This window comes from Budorcas taxicolor, chromosome 10 (genome assembly GCF_023091745.1).
Source record: "Budorcas taxicolor isolate Tak-1 chromosome 10, Takin1.1, whole genome shotgun sequence".
NCBI classification, from domain to species: domain Eukaryota; kingdom Metazoa; phylum Chordata; class Mammalia; order Artiodactyla; family Bovidae; genus Budorcas; species Budorcas taxicolor.
The window spans coordinates 52,062,721-52,086,510 of NC_068919.1; the positions used below are offsets into that span (position 1 = coordinate 52,062,721).

The following is a 23,790-nucleotide window of genomic DNA, read 5'->3' on the forward strand; positions in this document are numbered from 1 at the left end:
GCAATGATGTTGTACTGTACACTTGATATTGTTTCACCTGTATGAATACTCTTGTTCACAATTAAATACCTGAGAGAATTACAAAACCTTTAACCTGGAAATGATAGACATTTATGTATTTTGTCACTTTTTGGTGCAAATTTTATTCATTTAGACTTTTTTTAGCAGAATTAGTTGAAAATTACTGTAAATACTGCCATATAGTACTTCAACTAAAAGGACTTGTCCTATTTTAAATTATTTACATCTTCATGTAATAACTAAAATGTGCTTAAGAAATTTTGCATAGTTATTAATATCTAGAAAAATAACATCTATAAACCTAGTTTTTTTAATGTGCCCTTGGAGAATGGACAAGGAGGGGTGTTAGCCAACTCCATATTTCATTAAATAACTATGTCTTTAGCTTTTAGGATGGTTGATAATGTCTGTCCTACTAGATGTCTTCATTTTTGTCCATGAAATTTAAGTCAGTATAGTTGTTGCTTATGTTGAATATGTTAATCCTTAAGTATAGTTTAAGCCTTTATTAAGTTATGAATCACTTAACTATTTATTAATAGCAATTCTGATCAGGTGGACATTCTACATATTCAGATTAAAATTGTTAAATATATCACCAAATATTTATTTATCAGCAATTTAAAACAAAGATCCCTTGGAAAAGCTAGTTTTTAATGTTAAATTGATATTGAAAAAAGATTTTATAGATGACATATGCCTTTATTAATATTGTAATGTTATAGTTAGTATTTTTTTAGAAATAAAAGTTTACAAATTTATGTTTAATATTTGAGCTATGCTTATGAATTTTTAAGAGAATACATCCTTCAAAATTGTAAATTCTGTAATTTTACCACCTCTAAAGTAAATAAGTTGTAACATATATTGAAATGACATTACTATTTTGAACTTTATAATAGATAAAATATTTATTTTCTCTCACTTTTTGAGTCCTTTAGTAGTAAATACTGATGCATGTTATATATATTAGACATATAAACTTGCTTTCATTTTTTAAAGAGTAATGTCTTTTTGTCACATAGCTAATGTGTTATGTCTTTTTTTGAATTTGTACTTAACATGGAGAACATTTCTTAAGTGCTCTTGTTTTTAGAGAAGGAAATATTTATCTGTATTCATTTATTTAGAACATATATTGAAACTACTTATTTATTCTTGTGCATTTTATTTTTCCCTTAAAGTATTTATTATAGAGGTAATTTACTGTTATAGTAAAAATATACATTAATATGGATCTATATTTAAATTATTTTAAGCATGCAAAAAAATCTGTTTCTTGTTTCTATATTGTAAACATAATATTAAATACTCAATACTTATTTTGTTTTCAAGATTAAAAAATGAAGCTCCCACAAAGGATCAAGTATCTGTGTCTGAGGTAAATTATGTTGCATTTCCTACCTCTTAAAGATTTATACAATTGAAAGTATTGCTGGTGTGATTTATAAAACTTCAATTCAATGTGTGTACATCCCTAGGAATTATTGTCATGTTATCACAAAGAAAAATAAATTGAGATTTTTGTTTTCATTAATATAAAAAATGTCTAACTCATTAAAATTATAAAGTGATTTATTTTGACAAAGACATTATTACCTTTCACATGCTTGTTATTTATTTCAATTAGTAAGCAGTGGAGATAATTTTATGAATTCAAAATTATGAAATCATTAAAATATCACATATTTAACAGACTGGAAAATTAATCTTTTTAGGAAATTCTATTTTCTGAGACTCAAGAAGAGTTAAATAATTTTTAATATAGAAGTATTTTGAATACATTTTAGCTATCTTAAACAGGCGATGTGAATATACACTCAGAGTTATCATATAAATTTTTTACTGGGCAGTCTGGGCTTCTCTGGTGGCTCAGTGGTAAAGAATCCACCTGCACTGCAGGAGACATAGGTTCCACCTCTGGGTTGGGACAATTCCCTGTCAAGGAAACGGCAACCCACGCCGGTACTCTTGCCTGGGAAATGCCATGAACAGAAGAGACTGGCTGGGCTACAGTTCATGGGGTCACAAAAGAATGGGATATGACTTAACAACTAAACAACAACAAAACTGGACAGTCTAATGTATGAGTGTAGAAATAATTTTGCTTTTGTAGTTGCTTTCTTGATGTCAATTCTTAAAATATTGCATAATATAGCTTGTCTCTTTCTGAGTAAAAGTGAATCAAGGTAGGTTCAGCATTTATTTTTTGAGTAGCATTTCTATGTTGGAGAGTAAATAAGTGAAACCTAGGCAGTACCAGCCTTCTCCCATGTGGCTGTCTTTTACAGAAAGCTTTCTTTTGTTTGACAGATTTTTAGCTACAAATAAATGTCTTTACTGGATATATGATTTCTTGGTTACTGGTTTATTTTGGTGTTTGTGTTTTTGAGGAATTGATACATTTTATCTATTATGAATTTATATGTATACAAATGTTTGTAGTAGTCCCTTATTATTTTGATGTCTGTGGGGTCTGCAGTGATAATCTCTTTTATTCTTGATGTCGATGTTTTGTGTGCTCTTGTTTCTAATGTTATCATATATTTTATTTTATATCAGGTTACAAAGACAGAATACAGTGTTACTATTTTTGTTTTAAATAGTCTTTTCTAAAGCAATTAAATACTTAAACAATTTTTGTATTCACCTTTATTCTTACCATTTCTAGTTCTTGCTCTTTCTTTATGTAGTTACTGGTTTCTGTCCGGTATCACCTTCCATTTGCCTAAACAACTTCATTTGAAATATCTCATGTTGCAGATCTACTGGTAATTATTTATTCCATGCTTTTTTCCTTCAAAAAAATCTTTTGTTTTTCATTTTTAAAAATAAATTTTGGTGAGTATAGAATTCTGGATTTACTGTTTTCTTTCAGCAGTTTACAGACATCATTTATTGTCTCTTGGCTTGCATATTTTCTGATGAGATGTCTTACTGTAGTTTTTGTCTTTGTTTCTACATGGGTACGTAAGTATGATTTTCTTTGGTTACTCTCAAGGTTTTGTCTTTGTCTTTAGTTCTTATCAGTTTGAACATGATGTGTCTTAAGTTTGTTCATTTGTTTGTTTATATATTTATCTATTTATTTTTGACATTCATCCTGATTGGTATTCTCTGCCCTGTCCTGTATCTTCTACTTCTGGGGTTTCAGTTTCACACATGTTATACCATTTGATGTTAATTCCTGTTCTTAAATGCCCTGTTCTAGTCTCCCCACCTCATCTGTCCCCATACTCTTTTTTTTTTTTTCTTTTTAGTGTTTCAGTTTGGGTAATTTTTATCTATTGACCTGTTTACTGATTCATTTTTTTTTAATTGTGTAAGGTTTATTGACGAACCCATCAAAAAATTTTTGCATTTCATTTCTGTCATTGTGGTTTGCTTGGGTTCTTTTCCCTAGCATTTGCATTGGTTATTAGAGTTTCTGATCTTTTGATAAAGTTTCCATCTGATCATGTGTATTTCCTCCTTTTTCTACCAAAGCATATAACATAGTAATCATAATAATTTAAAATTTTCATTCTAGTAGTTCTAATAGCTGGGTTATATCTAAGTATTGTTCTACAGCTGATTGTTTTATCTTGTGACATTACAGTTTTTTTCCCCTTGCATTTTCTGTGAATGTGTGGTTGAAAGCAAGGCATTATGTGTTGGACTAAGATAAATAGTATCTGAAAATGGGCATGCCTTTTCTCATCTTAGGCCATTAGTGTGAGATTTGGGCCAGCTAGTAGTGAGTTGGGAGAAGGCAGTGACACCCCTCTCCAGTACTGTTGCCTGGAAAATCCCATGGACGGAGGAGCCTGGTAGGCTGCAGTCCACGGGGTCTTGAAGAGTCGGACACGGCTGAGCGACTTCACTTTCACTTTTCACTTTCATGCATTGGAGAAGGAAATGGCAACCCACTCCAGTGTTCTTGCCTGGAGAATGCCAGGGACAGGGGAGCCTGATGGGCTGCCATCTATGGGTTCGCACAGAGTCGGATGTGACTGAAGCAACTTAGCAGCAGCAGCAGCAGTAGTGAGTTGACTTGGGTTTATTTTTTATCTCTACAGCTACCCTTCATATACTGCCAAGTTCAATTCCTATAGTATTTCCTTGTGCTTAATGTGGAAGTTATGTTACTGGAGGTTTTTTTTTCTCAGTATCCTTGCTCCACACTCAGCTTTAGTCTTTGTTTTGTGAGATTGAGCCATGGAGATTTTCTTTCTCTCTCTTTGCACTATTGCCTTTCTTCCAACAGTACTGCTGTTGCTTATTATTTGATGTTTGCTATCCTAGTGGGCTTCCCTGGTGACTCAGATGGTAATGAATCTGTCTGCAATGCAGGAGATATGGGTTCAATCTCTGGGTTGGGAAGATCCCCTGGAGAAGGGAATGGCAACCCACTCCAGTATTCTTGCTTGGAGAATTCCACGGACAGAAGAGCCTGGCAGGCTACAGTCCATGGGGTTGCAAAGAGTCAGACATGACTGACAGGCTAACACTTTCACTTTCTTTTCATCCTAGTGGTGGGTGGTAGGGGTTGGTGTGATGTTGTCTGTTGTTCTGAGGTTTTCAAGCTGGCTCTGTAGAATAGAAATGTTTTCTTCTGTCACCCAGCCACAGTTGGCCCCTATGCCCTGGGGATAGCAGGGTTTGCCTCTCTTTTTTCCAAATGTGTAAAGGCATGGACATAAAGAAAACCTATGAATTCATAATTTCTAACATCATCCATGGACTCTTTCCTAATGTATTCATAGTTGAATAAACTCATCAGACTCTTAACTTTCCTTTGATTGCCCAGTTGCATCTGTGTCAAGTAAAACCAACCTTTTCATACATCAACCAACTTCCTGGAGTTTTTTTTTTTTTCTCATTAAAAGCAAAAGAGCTTACGCTAAAAATTTAGCAGGCCATAAGCAGAGTTAAAGGAAGCCATATTACATGGAAGGCTACATAGAACAGTTTTGGTGTGGGTACTTCTTTCAAGCATGTATGTGCTGTGGATAGTCCCTTAATAGACCCAGGCATTTAAGTACATATGTAGTATGGTGGATAGCTTGAATCAGTCTTCAAGGTTTTGATCTGATACACTGAAGTGGAATCAGTGTTATACCTCAATAATATTTTCCTGTTGTCATATTTTTGTTTGTATAGTTTTACATTTCCTCCATCAAAATTAATTCCTTTCATAGTATATAGACTGTATATGGGAATTCATATTATATAGTGGTTTTCTAACACAGCCTCTGTTCTGCTACTCTGTATACATTGCAACATTTTACTGCTTTCATATCCTCACTATATGTATACCATAACCCTGTAGTCTTAAGAGTTAGTTTAGTTTCATTATAACTAAGTAAAGGCTAAGAGAGAGAAGTTAGGTACAGATGCCTTTCTCTTTACTTGCTTCCTTCCTTGGCTATTAGGGAACACTTGATAGCAAGTTCTAGGAATTTGTATTGACAGCAAAGATTAATAAAATTATTTCCCTGTCCCCATGGTGGTCAGAATCTAGTAGGACAATTAGACATGAAAAAATTATAATCCAATATTTTAAGCATATCAGCTTAAAATCATATCAGCTTTCGTGTGGTAGGTTCACACGAAAAAGTATTTCTCTCTTTTTAAAAAATATTTTTTTTTCAATTCAAACATACACATAAAAATAGGGGTTCCCTGTTATTTTATTAATGAAATGACAAATTAACTCTAGTCTATTCCTTTAAGGCTGCTTGGGGATATCCATAAAGAATTTCTAAGGTCTTTGTTATTCTTTTGTGTTATGTTTTGTTTTTTTTTTTCTTGGCTTTGTAAGTTTTTCAGACATGAGAGTTTCAGACTTTGTAAAATTACATTTTATCTTTATCAAATTAAAAGTTAAAAATTTGTGTGGATAGTTTATCATAAAAGTAGTGACTCATCTTCACTTTTTTCCGTTCAGGTCTTTAGAGACAGCCATTTTCAACTCTTTCAGCTATTTAATCTCTTATTTATTATATTATTATTTATTAATATAACTATATTTTGATTTGTCTTTTTTTGAACTATGACTGATTGTTAATAGTAGTTAAGGATTTACTTCTCTAGACCACCATCCCTACTTTCCTCTTTCCTCCTAACCCCAGCATCCCAGCCAGGGCCAGAATTAGAGTGAGGCAAATAAGCCTCACCTCTGGCGAAAAATTTAAGGGGGCTTCAAAAAAATTCAATAATCAGATAAACATTTTCATTTATATTTTTAAGAATAAAAATTAATGCAAAGTAATCCATGATGAGCATAATTTCAAAGCTGTAATTAAAGACAGCATCCAGCCCTGCCCTTCTGTGACCCTGAGAGTCATGAACATAGGTAATATAAATACAAGGTCTCACTTCTCTTTTTTTTTTTATGGTCCTTGCTCAGTCATGAGGGAAGGTGACACATTTTCATTGCTTGTAATTTCACATGTTACTGCTAAGTAAAAGGGAAAGTTATTATTAATTATAAATCTATGTGATTTTTTTACAACATTATTAAGAGCACTAAGGTAAGTAATACCGATGTTAGTTATTAATATATTTGACCTTTCATAAATAAGATTGATGTGATGAAATGTTCTTACCAGGAAGCTTTATACTTTCTTCACTGAAAACAGTGAAATTTATTGTTACTCACTTGTTTATATAAAAAAAATTTTTCATTACTTTTTTCACCACATTGGTCTAGAAATCTGATATATAGTTTTCTGTTGTTTATAGTAATTGATTCTTGTATTTTTCATACAAACATTTATGTAGACCTGTTTGTTAAATATCATAACTTAATATTCAATGTTAAATAATTAATACTGAATGTATTAATTCAAAATAAGTGTATTTAAAATTTATACTAAAATTCTTTAAATATAACATCTAAAAACTCAAGTGGTCCATTGTTTAGAAGAAGTGAAATCCATGTAAATGTAAAGGTTAATCAGAATTATAGGGGAGAGTAACAGGTTTGGGATAAAAAAAATTTCAGCTACTTAAAATGAAATCTAATGTTGACACTATTAAAGTAGAATTACTGTGAAATTTAGAGTTAAATAAAGAATTTTTTTTAATTGTGAAAAAGACAAGAAAATGAAATGTTGGAAATTTCAGAAGCTAGTAATATAAAGCATGTGCAATAAAATAAGAAAATGCCATTGAATTAAAATTATAATTCATTGCAGCCACCTATTTCTAATAAAATGATTTTAATAGAGCATAGGCCCATCCAAGAACAAAATGCAAATTTTAAAGTATGTCTTTCACCTGGTGGGCACAGATTTTCTAAAGCTGAGTCTTTTAAAAGTAGTCTAGTGGTGAGTTAATTAATTGTGATTGGATTATTTATTCCAGAGAATCCTTGTCTTTAGTTTTTTTCCTGTGCATTCTTTTTGCAAAAAAGCAATGAAATTAAGTATTTGTAACTCAAACAAATGATTTCAAAGGTTTGAAAAATTTAAACAGAATTTGTGATAATGAAAACTTCATATTTCATCATGATGCTTTTTTAAATGGACATGTTTTTTAATGTGTATCAAACTGATAGTTTAATAGGTGATGCTTTATAGAACGTGATAAAATACATGAGTGACTTTACATATGTATGTTTTGTATAAAAAATAATTTCTCTCAAAGGATCACAAGAAATTATTGGAAATTCAGATCCTGAAATACTTTAAATTCAGTTGAACTAAATATTAAAATCATATAGCTAATCATTAAAAACATTCTGTTTCATTTTTGTAGTAAAGTTCAAAACATTTATAGTGTTACTACGAAATCATGTTGTCTGAAATACTATGGAGAATGAAAGAACCAAAACAGTTCTTTTTACTTTTTTATTATAAACCAGGTATAGTACATCATGAGTGAATGTTTTTGATTACTAGGTATATTTACATTAAGAATGATATCATTGCAAGAGAAGAAAGTTTAACTTAATTAAAATAAAACAAGTTGGATAATTATACCTCAATAAAGCTATTATTAAAAACAAACTAGACATGGTCTAGATTATCACATTTTGATAACGTAGAAAGGGATATTTATATAAAAAAATTGTCATGGCCAGGATATGATAATGGAGTAGATATGGCAGATGTATACAAGTTTATATAAGCCAGTATTTCTCTCCCTAAATAATTATGCCAAATTTGTGCCTTCCTCAGCTCATAATCATAATTTAATATAAAAAATTATAATCTGTAAATTCAAATATGATCATCTTTTTTTTTTAGTATTGTACAAAGGATATGTATTTTAGGAGTGGGGTAATATAGGAAGCAGATGAAATATTCTTGTCAATTCTGAAAACAATATTAAAATCACATACAGATCCCTGATAGGCATCAAGATTAAACTCAAGCAAGATACTTGATACTTTATACACAAATTATAGACATTTATCAGATATGAAAAGAAATAGTTTCAAATGTCAAAATATTTTATGTTGAGATCAAAAACATCTTGGTAAAAATACATTACAGATTTTTACAAAAATTATCTGTATGGGATGATATTTTGAACAAAATCGCAAAAGTTTAATAATAAAGTTTTACAGTTAGAAAACATGACCGTGTATAAATCTCCATGCTTTATAAAAATCCTGTTCTTTTGCTTTCCACAAATGAGAGAAAGTAATGTTGAAAGTGTGTCCAATGAATGTAAAACTTGAGCAAGAGATGTGAATATTCTCCCTGAATTTGAAAATAAATGAAAAAGAAATTAGCAATGTATGATTCACTAAACGAGAGTATTGATAATTATGGGGAAAGTGCTTATCAAGTAAACATTCAGGTTATAAATGCCCTAACTTCATATTTGAAATAGATATATGAAAAATGAAATGTCTTCAGATTTTGAACTTTTAAACTGGAGCAAAGTTATTTTCTATAAATTACATCTGATTTACAAAAAGCAGCTGCTGACTCAGTTCTTAAATGTTTTGACAAATAAGTTCTATAGAAATTTCATATGAAATAGTTTAAAGCAACATACAATATAAGCACTATGTTTGTGTCTTCTAAAACTGATTAACAAAGTGATACCCAGATTTTAAAACAATGCCACAGTCACGGTAAAAAGAAGTTTCAGTAAGCTAATTTTAAATTATTTAAAATTGTCATTTGATCAAGAGAAATTTCCAAATATGATAGTTTACTTATTTGAAAACAAGATAAGAAAAAGTCAGATTTTGAAAATATTATTGATGTGCTTGCTTCCACTAAAACCAGTAAAGTAAAATAGTAACAAATTCTGGTTTTTGTTGGAATAAAATGTTTAAACTTAAACTACTATTTGAGTTTAATATACTTACTTTTCAAGTTTTCAGCACTTTTCAACTACGTAAGTGTTCTGTGGGGAAAAACTTTTAAACTATACAGAGAGGAGGATTCTGAGAAGATGGCACAGTAGGAAGTACTAGGGATCTGGCTTCCCACCTAGACAGCAATTGCACAGGCTGAATCTATCTGATATAACTTTTTTGAAACTCTTAAGTCTGTTGAAGGCTTGTAACTTCCAGAAGACTTGGAGAGTGAATTTCAGTTAACTTCCATCAATTTAAGCACTTAACACTGTAGCAACCATATGGCAGGCAACTGTGCCCATGTTCCTAGAGCAGCTTGCACACAACTTATGGGAGCTAGAGTGGGCAAAAAAGACCTTGTCCTCCAGGTACTGGGAATCTGTGCTGTTATCATTGATTGCAGCTTCTTAACACAGTTTTGAAGACAAGGAAGTGGGCTCAGTATTTCTGCACCTCCTCCCTTTCTTGCAAGCACCTTCCCCTCCAGCTGAAGTGACTTCCAAGGGATTTAAGTGCACAAAGCCCTTTTTCTTCCTTCATTTTTCTCTTTTCCCCCTTTCAGGAGCCAGATATTAACAACTTATTGAACAGTGACATATTAATATATCTTTTATTACCTGAACCTTATTGACCAAAGTGTTTCAGCATTCACTTTCAAAACAAATTGCCAGCCACCAGCATTAGTTTCTGCAAAAATCCCCTGGTCAATAATGTGTTTGGGGATTGTCCTAACACATTATTGTCCTAGTCAATAAATGTGACTAGAACATTCAAAATCAACTGTATATGTGGGTAAAATTAGAAAGTGATTGTATATCCCAAGGGAAACGCTCAGAAAAGACATGAGAAGACCTCAAGTTTACACCTCAGGCTGATTTGGAAACAGAGGTAGCCTACAACAATAAAAATTTTTTAAATAAAACCAGAAAATGCTGGGCTAGTGGGAGAATCTGATTCTCAGAGTTACTACATTATTAGACTCAGAGTTCAACACTCCAGTGTTCAAGAAACAATCACAAGGCGTACAAAGAAACAGGCAAGAATGGCCCATTCAAGAGAAAAAATTCAACAGAAACTTCTGAAAAAGACATGTGGCAGATATACTAGACAAAGACTTTAAAACAACTGTCATAAAGATGCCCAGAGAACAAAAGAAAGGTGTGGTGGAAGTCAAGAATATAGTATATGAACAAAATGGAAATATAAGTAAAGGGATAGAAAACCTGAAAGGAAATTCTGGAGATGAAAAGTGCAATAACTGAAGTTGAAAAATTCACTAGAGTATTCAAAGGCAGATTTGAGAAGAGAAGAATCAAAAATCTTTGAAGTTAAGACAGTAAAAGTTATTGAGTTTGAGGAACAGAAAGGAAACAGCTTGGAGAAAAGTGAACAGAACCTAAGGGAGGTATAGGCCACCATGGAGCAGAGCAGTGTGGACATGATGAGAATCTCAGAAGGAAAAGAGAGAGAAAGGGTCCGAGAGACTATTCGAAGAAAAAGAGATTGCAGACTTCCCAAATTTGATGAAATACGTGAATATAACCATTCAGGAAACACAAAGAATTCCAAGTAAGGTGAATTCAAAGAGACCCACACTGAGATATATTATAATTAAACTTCCAAAAGGTAAAGCAAGAATCTTGAAAGCAGGAAAGAGAAATGAATCATCACATACAAGCCATTCTTAATAATATTATCTACAGACTTCTAATCAGGAATGTTGGAAGTCAGCAGGCAGCGGGTTGAGATATTCAAACCACTACAAAGAAAAAAACTTATCAAGAATTCTATATCCCACAGTACTGTCCCTCAGAAGTTAGAAATTAAGACATTGTCACGTAAAACTAAGAGTTCTTGACCACTAGATCTGCCCTACCAGAAGTGCTCAGGGAATTCTCCGTGGTGAGACAAAAGAGCAGTACATGAAACTCAGCTCTGTAGCAAAATAAGTATGTCAATAAAGGTAAGTGCATGGGCAGTTTTAAAACTAGTACTTTGTAACAGTGATTTGTAGTTGTACCTAATACTTTTTGTTTTCTTACGTGGGTTAAGAGATGAATTAATTTAATAAAAACAATTAGTGTAAGACCAAATATTTCTCTAACTCTGGTCTGCAACTCCAAATTTTGTTTCCTACATAAGTTAGCGTACTAATGCATTTAGTTTATATCTAGGTATATAATGAATAAAGTTGTAATTTTGTGACATTGACAAAAGGAATGGGTATGGAACTATAAAGGAACAAGAGTTTTTGTATTGATATCTTATTGAAGTTAGTGGGTATAAATTTGTATTGGAGAGTTATAACTTTAGGATGTTAAACATAATCCTCAGAAGTAACAATGAAAACAGCTGTAAAATATACACAAGGGGAAATGAGAAAAGAACTTAAACATTTCACTACAGAAAATCAGTTAAACAGAAAACTGGTCTGTAATGCAAGAAATGAGAGCCAAACAAGTTGTAAGATATATAGAAAACAAATAGCCCAATGACAGGTAAGTCCCTCCTTATCAATAATTAATCTGAATGTAAATGAATTAAACTTCCCAATCAAAAGATGAGGTTAGCAGAGTGGATAAAAACACATGATCCAACTACATGCTGTGTACAAGAGACTCACTTGAAATTCAAAGACACAAGATAAAAGTGAAAGGATGAAAAATAGTCCATGCAAATAGTAACCAAAAGAGCATGGATGGCTTTACTAATAGCAGACTATTAAAATAGACTTTCAATCAAAAAAGCTTATAAGAGAAAAGGAGAGACATTATATATTAATAAAAAGTTTAATACTGCAAGAAAATATAACAGTTATGAATATTTACACACCTAATAATGGACCATCAGTTTATATGAAGGAAAAATTCATAGAGTTGAAGGGAGAAATAGACTATTTTGCAGTCATAGTTGGAGACTTCACTAACCTACTTCCAATAATTGATAGAATAATCAGACATAAGTAGGGAACTAGGAAGTTTATTAATAAACCTGTTAGATTTTGCATGCATACACAGAACACTGTACCCAGCAATGACAGAATACACTTTCTTGTCAAGTGCACATGGGACATTTTCCAGGATCGACCATATAGTAAGCCACAAAGTAAGCATCAGTGAATTTTAAAATATAGATGTCATACAAAGTATCTTCTCTGATCACATCAGGACAATATCAGGGATCAATAGTAAGAGGGAAAATGAAAAATTCATCAGATCATAGAAATTAACACACTTTAAAACAACCAGTGGATTAAAGAAGAAATCACAAGGGAAGTTAGAAAATACTTAGATCTAAGAATGCAAGCAAAAACACAACATAACCAAAACTTTAAAAATTCAGTGGAAGTGATACTGAAGGAGAAATATATGGTTGTAAATCCTTACATTAAAAAATGAGAGATCTCAAAGCAACAACCTAACTGTACAACTTAAGGAACTGAAAAAAAAAAAAAAAAAAGGCAAACTAAACCCAGAGCTAGCAGAAGGAAAGAAATAAGATTAGTGTGGAAATAAATGAAATAGAGAATAGAAAAGCAATAGAGAAAAATTGGCTTATTGCAAAGACCAATGGAATTGAGAAGCCTTTAGCCATAAATAATTAAAAAGAAGATTTACTAAAATCAGAAATGAAAGTTGGGACAGTAGAACTGTTTCTATAGAAACAAAAATGATAGAGTACTGTGAACTGTATGCCAGTAAATCGGATAACCTACATGAAATGGACAAGTTGCTAGAAACTCGAAACAGCAGGACTAATCATAAAGAAATAGAAAACCTGAATAGGCACATAACTAGAGTGAATCAGTAATCAAAAATCTAACAAAACCTCTTGACCTGACAACTTCTTTAGTGAATTCTAAAAAACATCTAAATAAGAACTAACACCTCTTCTTTTACACTTTTCCAAGGATTGAAGTGGAAGAAATAGTTCTAAACTCATTCTACGAGGCCAGCATTACCCTGATACCAAAGCCAGAAAAAGACACTACAAGAAAGAAAACTAGACCAAATTCCTTATGAACATTGATGCAAATATCCTCAACAAAGTTCTAGTAAACAAAATTCAACCACATATTAAAAGGATTATATACCACGAACAAATGGGATTCATTCCTGAAATGCAGGAGTGGTTCAATATATGAATATGATCAATGTAATAAGCCAAATCAATGAAAGAAAGCAATAAAAGCCACATTATTACCTCAATTGATGCAGAAATTGTGTTTGACAAAATTCAACACACTTGAATAATAAAAATGCTCAGCAACCTAGGAATAGAAGGAAACTACCACAACATAATAAAGCCATATAAGAAAATCCCCACAGCAAACATCATACTCAATCGTAAAAGACTTAAAAGATTTAATTCTTAAGATCGAGAAGAAGGCAAGATAGCCACTTTCACTACTTCTTTCCAACATAGTACTGGAAAGAGCAGTTAGTCAAGAAAAAGAAAAAGCATCCAAACTGGAAAAGAAGTAAAATTATCTATGTTGGCAGATGGTATCATTTTAGATATAGAAAACCCTAAGGATTCCACACAAAAACTGTATTAGAATTAAAGTTAATTCAGCCAAATAGTAGGTTACAGAGTCAACACACAAAAATTGATTGTATTTCTATACACAAGAAATGAACAATCTAAAAAGGAAATTACAAAGCAATTTGCAATAGCATAAAAAAATAAAGTACTTAGGAATTAACTTACCAAACAGGTAAAAGACTTCTACAAAGAAACTATAAAACCTTGCTGAGAGAAATTAGAGAAGCTATAAATGGAAAGACAACCCATGTTCATGAATTGAAAAACTTAATATTGTTAAAACACCAGTACTATTCAAAGCAATCTACAGATTCATTGCAATCCTTACAGAAATCCCGAAGATTTCTTTTTTTTTTTTGCAGGAATAGAAAAACTCATCCTAAAATGTATATGGAAACTCAAGGAACTTCAAATAGTCAAAACAACTTTGAAAAAGAAAAAAGCAGCAGTCAAACATCCTGATTTTGAAATTTACAATGAAGCTACTATAAACAAAACAGTGTGGCATTAAGACAGACCCATAGACCAGTGGAATAGAATAAAGAGCCTCAAGATAAACCTTTATATATAGGATCAAATGATTTTATAAGGATGCTAAGACCAATGATGAAAGGACAGTCTGTTTAATAAATGATGCTGGCAAAACTGGATATTTACATGCAAAGAATTAAGTTGGACTTTTACCCAGCACTATACACAAACACTATATACAAACATTAACTCAAAATTGATGAGGGGATTAAGTGTAATACCTGAAATGATAAAACTCTTAGAATAAAACAAAGGACAAAAGCTTCATGATGCTGAAATTGGCAGTGAGTTTTTGGTTATTGCACCAAGGCACAGGTAATGAAAGAAAAAAATTGTACAAATTAAAATTTTTTGCATCAAATCAAAACCACAATGAGGTACCATTTCACACCAGTCAAAATGGCTGTGATCCAAAAGTCTGCAAGCAATAAATGCTGGAGAGGGTGTGGAGAAAAGGGAACTCTCTTACACTGTTGGTGGGAATGCAAACTAGTACAGCCACTGTGGAGAACAGTGTGGAAATTCCTTAAAAAACTGGAACTAGAACTGCCATATGACCCAGCAATCCCACTGCTGGGCATACACACAGAAAACCAGAATTGAAAGAGACATGTGTACCCCAGTGTTCATCGCAGCACTGTTTATAATAGCCAGGACATGGAAGCAACCTAGATGTCCATCAGCAGACGAATGGCTAAGAAAGCTGTGGTACATATACACAATGGAGTATTACTCAGCCATTAAAAAGAATACATTTGAATCAGTTCTAATGAGGTGGATGAAACTGGAGCCTATTATACAGAGAAGTAAGCCAGAAAGAAGAACACCAATACAGTATACTAACACATATATATGGAATTTAGAAAGATGGTAAGGATAACCCTGTATGTGAGACAGCAAGAGAGACACAGATGTATAGAACAGTCTTTTGGACTCTGTGGCAGAGGGCGAGGGTGGGGTGATTTGGGAGAATGGCATTGAAACGTATAATATCATACGTGAAACAAATCGCCAGTCCAGGTTTGATGCATGATACAGGATGCTTGGGTCTGGTGCACTGGGATGACCCAGAGGGATGGGATGGGGAGGGAGGTGGGAGGGGGGTTCAGGATGGGGAACACGTGTATACTCCTGGCAGATTCATGTTGATGTATGGCAAAACCAATACAATATTGTAAAGTAATTAGCCTCCAATTAAATTTATATTTTTAAAAATTTGTGCATCAAATATTCTATCTGGAGAATAAAAAGGCAACCCATAGAATCCGAGGAAATATTTGCAAATCATATATCTGATAAGAGATTAATATCCAGAATATATAGATAATTCATAAATACAATAACTACAAAAACCACCCAATTAAAATATGCATAAAGGACTTGAACAGACGTTTTTTTCAAAGAACGTTTATCAATGGCCAATAAAAGGTTGCACATAAAAAGATGTGCAATGCCACTAATTATTAGATAAATACAAATCAAAACTACAGTGAGGTACCATTTCACACCCATTAGACTGGTTACTTTTTAGAAAAAGAAACAAAAACCCCACAAAATCTCCAGAACCAGAAGACATGATGATGATGATGTGAAGAGATTGGAGACCTTGTGCACTTGAGTGAGTGAAAGTTGCTCAGTCGTGTCTGACTCTTTGCAAGTCCATGACCTATACAGTCCATGGGATTCTCCAGGCCAGAATACTGGAGTGGCTAGCCTTTCCCTTCTCCAGGGGATCTTCCCAACCCAGAGATCAAACCCAGGTCTCCTGCATTGCAGGCTGATTCTTTACCAGCTGAGCTACAAGGGAAGCCTAAGAATCCTGAGGTGGGTAGCCTATCCCTTCTCTAGCGGATCTTCCCGACCCAGGAATCGAACTGGGTTCTCCTGCATTGGCAGGCTAATTCTTTACCACAGAGCCACCAGGGAATCCCAACATCACAATTTTTGGTACCACTGTACTGAGCTAAGAAGTGTACGATAATTTTCTTCCCTATACTTTATTTTGTTTTTTTTCTGGGGTAAAATTATATTTTTACTGATTTGTTTACTCTTCTGTGCACCTAATACTGTTTTTTAAATGCTGCAGTTTGTTCAGTATCTGGAAGTATTTTTTCAGAATGTTCACACGTATTCAAAAAAATTGTTGGAGGATCTGGAGATCTCTTCTGTCGGCTTTAGTTTAAACTAGTTACTCTCTAAGCTTGATGCGTAGTTTGTTGATCAAGATTTTACTTTGCCACTTTGTTGTGTTGGATGTCCCGTTTCCTGAACTGAGTCCCTCTGTTACTGTTTTACTCCTTATTGTGATGAAATATGTCCTTTAACTATTTCCACAGAAAGGTTGCATCTTTTTTCACCGTGTAAATTTATAACTGTATTTATTATAATGGTATTAATGGTTTGGCTGAATTCATAGAAAACATTTTTCCTATGCATTTTTGAAAGTATTGTTTTCATTATGTCTGATGCCATTTTTGGTCCACTTGGTGTTTATATTATTTTGTTCTTTGGCAACTTTAATGTTTATCTCAAGTGTTTTGAAAATTTCATATGTTCACCCATCATCCTTTTTTCTTTCATTATGGTAGAAATTTGATAAGCTTTGTAATCTTAGATATTTATGTTTGAGGGAAATTTTTTGTTTTATTTCTTCGGTAAATTTTCACTTTTATTTTCTTCTCTGTTCTCTCTCTCTCTTTTTTTTTTTTTTGGAAACTCCTATTGATGACAGCTATTTCCTGCATCAACTTCTCTGATTGTATGGCATTTTCTTTCTTGCCTTCCATCTTTTTGTCTTTTCATTTGGTCTTTCAAAAAAGATTTTCTAAACTTAATTACTTATTTTAGTTGGCATATATTTATTTTGAATTGCTCTTTAGTTTTTTATTTGTTCTTCAGTTTTCAGTTTTTTTGTTATTGTTTAATGGATATAATAATATATCATACCTCCAGGAATATTGAATATATATAGCATATATGTTTATTTTGTTTCCTACAAAGTCTCTGATATCTCCTAGCCTCTTTCTTTATTCTCGTTTATTTTAATCTGTGTAATGTAAAGGATGTCTACACCTTGAATGTTCATTCATGTTAAAAATTAAAGCGTAAAAAAGATTATCAAAAACCCTATGTTTGTACAGGGACAGATTGTACATTGTAGCATGCCACAGGGTACATTCCTATTTTATTTATCTATTCCTGTTAGTACTACTAAAATTTATTGGTTTATGGTGCTAGAAAATAAAAATATGAAATTTTTAAAATATTGTTACTTAAAATATATAAATATTTTCCTGAAAAATAACTATTTGCAAACAAAAGGAAATTTATTTAGAATAAATTGTTCTACACTTTAGCTTGTCTGTTTAATGTCTAGTTAAGCAGAAGGAAACTAGATTCTTGTGTTTCTGCATTCAGTCTGTTGTGGTATATTTTGATTGAAATATATGAAGAATACCCAGCTTCAATCAGTACTTTAATAATCTTCTCAGATAATTGTGATATTCTTTTTATGACATCAAAATTAGACATGTGGAAATTTTCTTAAAGCTTTGTTGCAGTGTGGAATCTGATATATCACTGAACATTTTGTACTCTGTAGTTCATTAAAATCTACTAGTCAGGCTTGCAAACTTTGTTTGGATCTTTTATCCGTATGTGATTTTATAACATTGTTCATTAGTCATTTAGAATATATTGGTTCACAAGTCATGTAGATCTTCCAAGTTTTGCCATGTTTCATATTACAAATCAGGTAATCACATTCATTAGTATTAGCATTTATCTCATGAAAAGTAGATGCAAGTTATCCTAAGATTTAAACTTTTCTTGAATTTTATTCCTGGCAACAAACACTGTTTGATTGTTAACTTTAATGTGACATACTCATTTTGTCAGTTCTGAAGAAAATGCCTTCTGAATACTCGGGTCTAAATATTTATAGTTTGACAGTCATTCTTTAAAAATAAAAATGATGTTCCATGAAAAAAAATTTGGCCAAGTTCATCTTGCAACTAAATCACAGACCCAAGTGTTTTTAGTGTGCAGCAGCAGTACTTTATGCATGCTTGGTATTTCATTACACAGACTATTCAAAAGACATGTACTCAAGGGTTGACATTTAGTAAAATTAATTTTACTGCTGGTATATGCCAGTGGAGAATACAGTGACTGGTTCAATGTCAGTGCCTTGATTTATGTTAAAATGTCAGCTTTTTTACTCATTACTGCTTAGTACCAAGAATTTTAACCTCACATGCCTCCTAAAAGTGTCTTGGAGACCCCATGTATCTGTGAACCAACTTGGAGAACTGCTGACATAGATTATGTTGTGAAGGCTGCTTCATGGATTACTGTGCTGTATGACATGCTCAGTCTGCTTGGCAGTTTTTTAGACTTCAGCATAGGAAAATCAGATGCTGAGGTGACTTATTATTTGGTGGGGAGGATGCTCTCAAAGTCTTTGAGGCTGATAATTTTCTTCAAAGAGGAATCTGCTAGATTCCAACTGGGGCTGGTGGAGTGATGAGTGGTTCCTCTGGCTGCTAGCATTCTGGGAGCCAGGCAGAGAGGTAAATGAGGATCACTTTATTCAGTTTATGGACCTTTACTAAATTTTTCTGTTTTCTTTCGGTACGTCATACCTGCCCTTTGCCATTCCTGGTGTTAACAAGTCCCTAGACAGTCTCCAGTTCAGAGACTTGGCCTTTGGCTTAAGCAGTAGAGGAAAGAATAGGTACCTGTTGTGTGAGTTGGGGAAAGAGTATTTAGATTTCTCAGCAGTATTCATTCTTTATTTTTACCTTTTATGTATTAACTATTGTACTGAATTTCTCCAAATACCATATCTCTTAACTTCTCTGGGAAAATTTATTCTCTTTTCCTTGCACTCCCCTGTTTAAATGTTTAGTTATCACTTCCTCCACACTGTGAAGTTAATTTCCATTCCTCCAGCTACTTTCCATCTACAAATTTGTTGAAATCTCTTTGACAGTTAGTATGCTTTGATGCTTTCTTGGTCTTTATGAGTGGAAATTGTTTTATTTCCTTGCCCTCTTTTTAGTAGTGTATTTGGAGAGCGGGGAAATACATGTATGTGATTAATATACCATGATCACTTTCACAGACTTGAATCAATCACTCTTGGCGACTAAAAGTTGGACCTAGATTTGAGGCTTCACCACTTAACTGTGGTTTTGCCTTGGGTTTTCTATTGATGCTTAACCCACACAGTCTTTATTCTCATTTGTGGAAATGGAGTTTATAATATCTAATAATGAAGATTAAATGAGACAGTGAATGTAAAGTTCTTAATATACTACTTCATGCATCATAAAGTCTCAGTAATTTGTAGTTGTTATAAACTGTTAAGCTTGCCTCTTTCTTACTGAGATTTTATTGTATTCTTTCCTCCCCAAAAAACATTTGAAATAATCAAAATATTTCATTTGTATATTATTTAATATTACTTGGTTTGACAATGGAAGGGTTACCATGGCTCCAAATATAAAATCATAGTTTCATAAATGTTTTACCTAAGTACCTGTTTTTAATATGTGTGTATAAAATACTGCGAATGAGACTTACTCAAATTCAAGGTGTGCTTTACTAATTTTCTAATCAAGTAATACAATTATGGTTCATACTTAGAAGAATCTAAGGAAAGCAGGTATTGTTATAACTGGATAACTGTTTCATATCTTTGATTCAAAAACTTGGTACATTGAAATTCTTATGAGTTTTTTGAAAAACAATTTTTGAAATCCTGTTTTTAGTTTTAAGAGTTATTCTAAAACATACTTTAAGAAATTGTTTTTTGTCTTTCTTTGGAATACTAAGCAGCACACTTAAGTTCTTTTTATCTAGAAAGTTTAATATAATAAAAGTAGTACTTAGTTTTGAATATAAACTTATAATTTGAATATAAACTTTGTTTTGAATATAAAAGAAAAATGTTATTAATCATTTCAGGAAATTACAAGATCTAATTTGGCTGAAGGAGAAACAGAAACATCAAATTCTGAAAGGTAAATATAAGGAAAAGTTGAATCTCTTGAAATTTGTGTATATAAAATGATATTTGAGCTGTATATTATTTCAGTTATTTGGGAAAGGGCTATTTAAATTTTATATATGATGTTCCTTTTAGTAATGACTTTCAATTAAAATCAAAGTTTGAAATTTTAATAGAAATATACTACAGATCCTTAGTTTTGAAGCCTTTTAAATATGTAGAATACATTTTATAAGTTGTTAATATTTTTAGAGTACAAGTAAATAAAATGGTAATGGATTGCAATTGCCTCTGTTAAATGAAAATAGTTACAAGACGCTGCAGGTTATAAGATGGTGACAATTATTGCAAATAGTTTTAAAATCTTATTTTTAAAGTATTTTTTAAAAGCTATAAGTTACTTTTGTGGTAGGATCTCAACATAAAAGTTTCAAAATTCAATGTTTTTTTTAAAATTTAATTCTTGAGTAGAACACTTAGAACACGAGATTTCACTATTTTTTAGCAAAAGAGAATCCAGTATTCTAATTAGAACTTTATTCCAGTTAAAGACGACTTTGTCTTTTAATTAAGTACTTTCCCCATTTCTGTCTTTATGCTGTGTGTTTTACCATAGTCTGCTTGTTAACTTGATGAGATTAATCAATCTATTGCCTCTATAAAGAAAATTATGGAATAAGACCTTTTGAAGATGTTTCTTAGACTTGACCAGGACAATTATCTAGCCCTTTCTTTATCTAGCATTTTTCCTAGAATTCTGGATGAAAAAAGTTAACAGAATTCAACTAAGGACTTGGGAAAAAGACTAGATACATCTATATTATTTAACATTTTCTGTAAATTATAATTAGTTCAGTAAGATCTGAACAAAAATAAGAATTTTACAAATTTAAATGAGGGAACTATTATAACTTTTTGAGATGATGTAATTGACCTGTAAGACCCAAGAAAATGAGCAAAGTATGACTGAAATTAATCAAAGTATTAATTAAGGCAGCAGAACCATTGTTATATACCCATAACATGTCATTACAAAATCTAATGCATAAAATAGTTAATTCACAAAAATAACAATGAGAAATGTACAATTTAGAAGATTTTAAAGAAAAAATTTACTGAGATACAAAATAATTTATTAATAACTTACATGATAGGTCATTTTTTCCAAATTATGGTTAATGAGCACTTAGTTGAAAATCCAAATTGGATTTGATTTGGAAATTGTGTGTTTCAAGTAGGATTCATATTTTTCTATTTATTAATACCATAATTTAAAAAGTCATAGCTGTGTTAGATATTATGTTGTTTCTGTATTCACTATTTTAAACATTGTTTTAATGAGCATCCATGTACGAATATCTTTTACTTCTTCAAACTACTAATTTAGGGAGAAGAGTAGTAGAATATAGGTGATTTAACCTATTAGATAATGAAGTGCAATGTTAATTTATAGTTGTTAAAACTGGATGGTATTGGCTTGTAATAGTCTAAAGACACATCAGAACAAAATAAATAGCAGAGAAACAGCCTTACAAATATAATTTAGTAAATAATAAATGACTTTGTGATAACATTGCTTTGATAGATGGGTACTTCATTACAAAAAAGCCTAAATTCCAGGTGGATTAATGTAAGAAATAAGATAAATGTAATCATTAAATTTCTTTTTGGTAAAATAAGCATTGTTACATCTATATAAGGGACCTGAGACCATCTTGGAAATCTGTTTCTAGGCTTGCAGACATTGAAAACAAACTATGGTTACCAAAGGGGAAAGAGGGTGGAGGAAGGATAAATTAGGAGTTTGGGATTAACGTATATATGTTATTATATATAAAATAGATAAACAACAGAGTTCTACTATATAGCATAGGAAATTATATTCACTGAATAGTTTCTGTTAACACATCAGCGTAACACATCTTACTTACTTATGTATGTCTGTATACATACACAGACATGTATACACATAAACCTATAGGTATTCATGTTTTATACTTATATATTTCTTAGACATGTGTTCATGTTTTTCTAAGTTAGGCTGTTGCAAAATTAGTAAAATCTTTGTGAATGCTTACTTGATTTTGCTTAGGAAAAACATGCTAACTGTACGAGGACATGTAAATCAAAGAAAAAGAAAATAGGATTTTTCCCACATGCAATCATTCCTTATTTAAAGTACTCTTATGAGTTAATAAGCACACTCATATTTTAACTAAAATCAAGTGAGTATGAACAGGTAAAGTAATGATAACTAGGATCAAAACTAGTGAATTAACTCCCCAGGATTCCTTTAAATATGTGACTGTGGAGTTCACTCTGCTGCCTAAGAAAATGGCCACTTCCTAAATTGTAACATCATGGCAAGGACTGGGGACTTTGAATTTTTTTATTTTTTTGGTGGGCAAGTGCGCCTTTTTTTATTTTTCAGAAAATGTCTTTACTTTGAAAGTCAGTATTCAAATACATTGTATTATAAATAAATAGATAATAAGTAGCTTTATTTTTTCAGTAAACAAGATGAAGCTTCTTCAGAGGAAATAAAAACTGGATGTGATGTGCATTTATTTGAAGGCTCATCAACAACAAAAAGTGAAGAAGACGTATCCGTTTCAGATAAAAAAAATGATAACTGTCTTGAAGATCAGGAAACTGGCTCAAAGAATATCTTCGGTTATGATTCAGCTATTGATGCAGATAAAGTGGAAAAGGAAAAACAAGTAGAGAACATATGTCAGGAAACAGAGTTGAAGATGTGCCAAAGTTCAGAAAACCTCATTGCATGTGATCAGATTGAGGATCGCAATGCTGGTGGAGCTAGATTTTCTTCCAAGAATATCAAAGATTTGAGGTTAACATCTGGTGATGTTAGTATTGATCAGTTTTTGAGAAAAAGAGATGAACATGAATCTGTTAGTTCTGATGTTAGTGAGCAAGGCAGTATTCATTTGGAACCTTTGACTCCATCAGAAGTGCTTGAGTTTGAAGCCACAGAGATTCTTCAGAAGGGTAGTGGTGATCCTTCAGCCAAGACTGATGCTGTAGTGTCTGATCAAACAGATAACATTCTTGGAGAAAATAGCCTTAGCACAACAGAGACAACAGGAGACCTGGTAGATGAAAAAGAAAGAAGTTGAAATTAACTAGGCATTCTAAGTTTTAATGTACCAACAGTAAGACCATTTGGAACAGTGCTATCAGGTGAGCTCAGTGCTGTTGTTGCAGAGTGCAGACATAGAAAAATATAAGGGAGGTCATTCATATATTTTACCTGTATGTCGAGCCTAGGTTATTAAATCAATCCATCATTAATAGCATGACTAGGTATAAATTTCCAAGAAGTTTTTAAAACATGAGTAAGATTTAATGAAAGTTA

General features: G+C 32.1%; 1 protein-coding gene across 1 annotated transcript in view; it reads left to right on the forward strand.

Moving 5' to 3' along the window:
• ZNF280D (zinc finger protein 280D) overlaps window positions 1–23,551 on the forward strand; it is a 104,644-nt gene extending 81,093 nt beyond the window's left edge. Inside the window, exons 18-20 of the mRNA XM_052646891.1 lie at window positions 1,357–1,402; window positions 20,372–20,427; window positions 22,927–23,551. Coding sequence (XP_052502851.1) covers window positions 1,357–1,402; window positions 20,372–20,427; window positions 22,927–23,551 — 727 coding nt within the window. The remainder of the gene's footprint in view (window positions 1–1,356; window positions 1,403–20,371; window positions 20,428–22,926) is intronic.
• The last annotated feature ends 239 nt before the right edge of the window (window positions 23,552–23,790 follow it).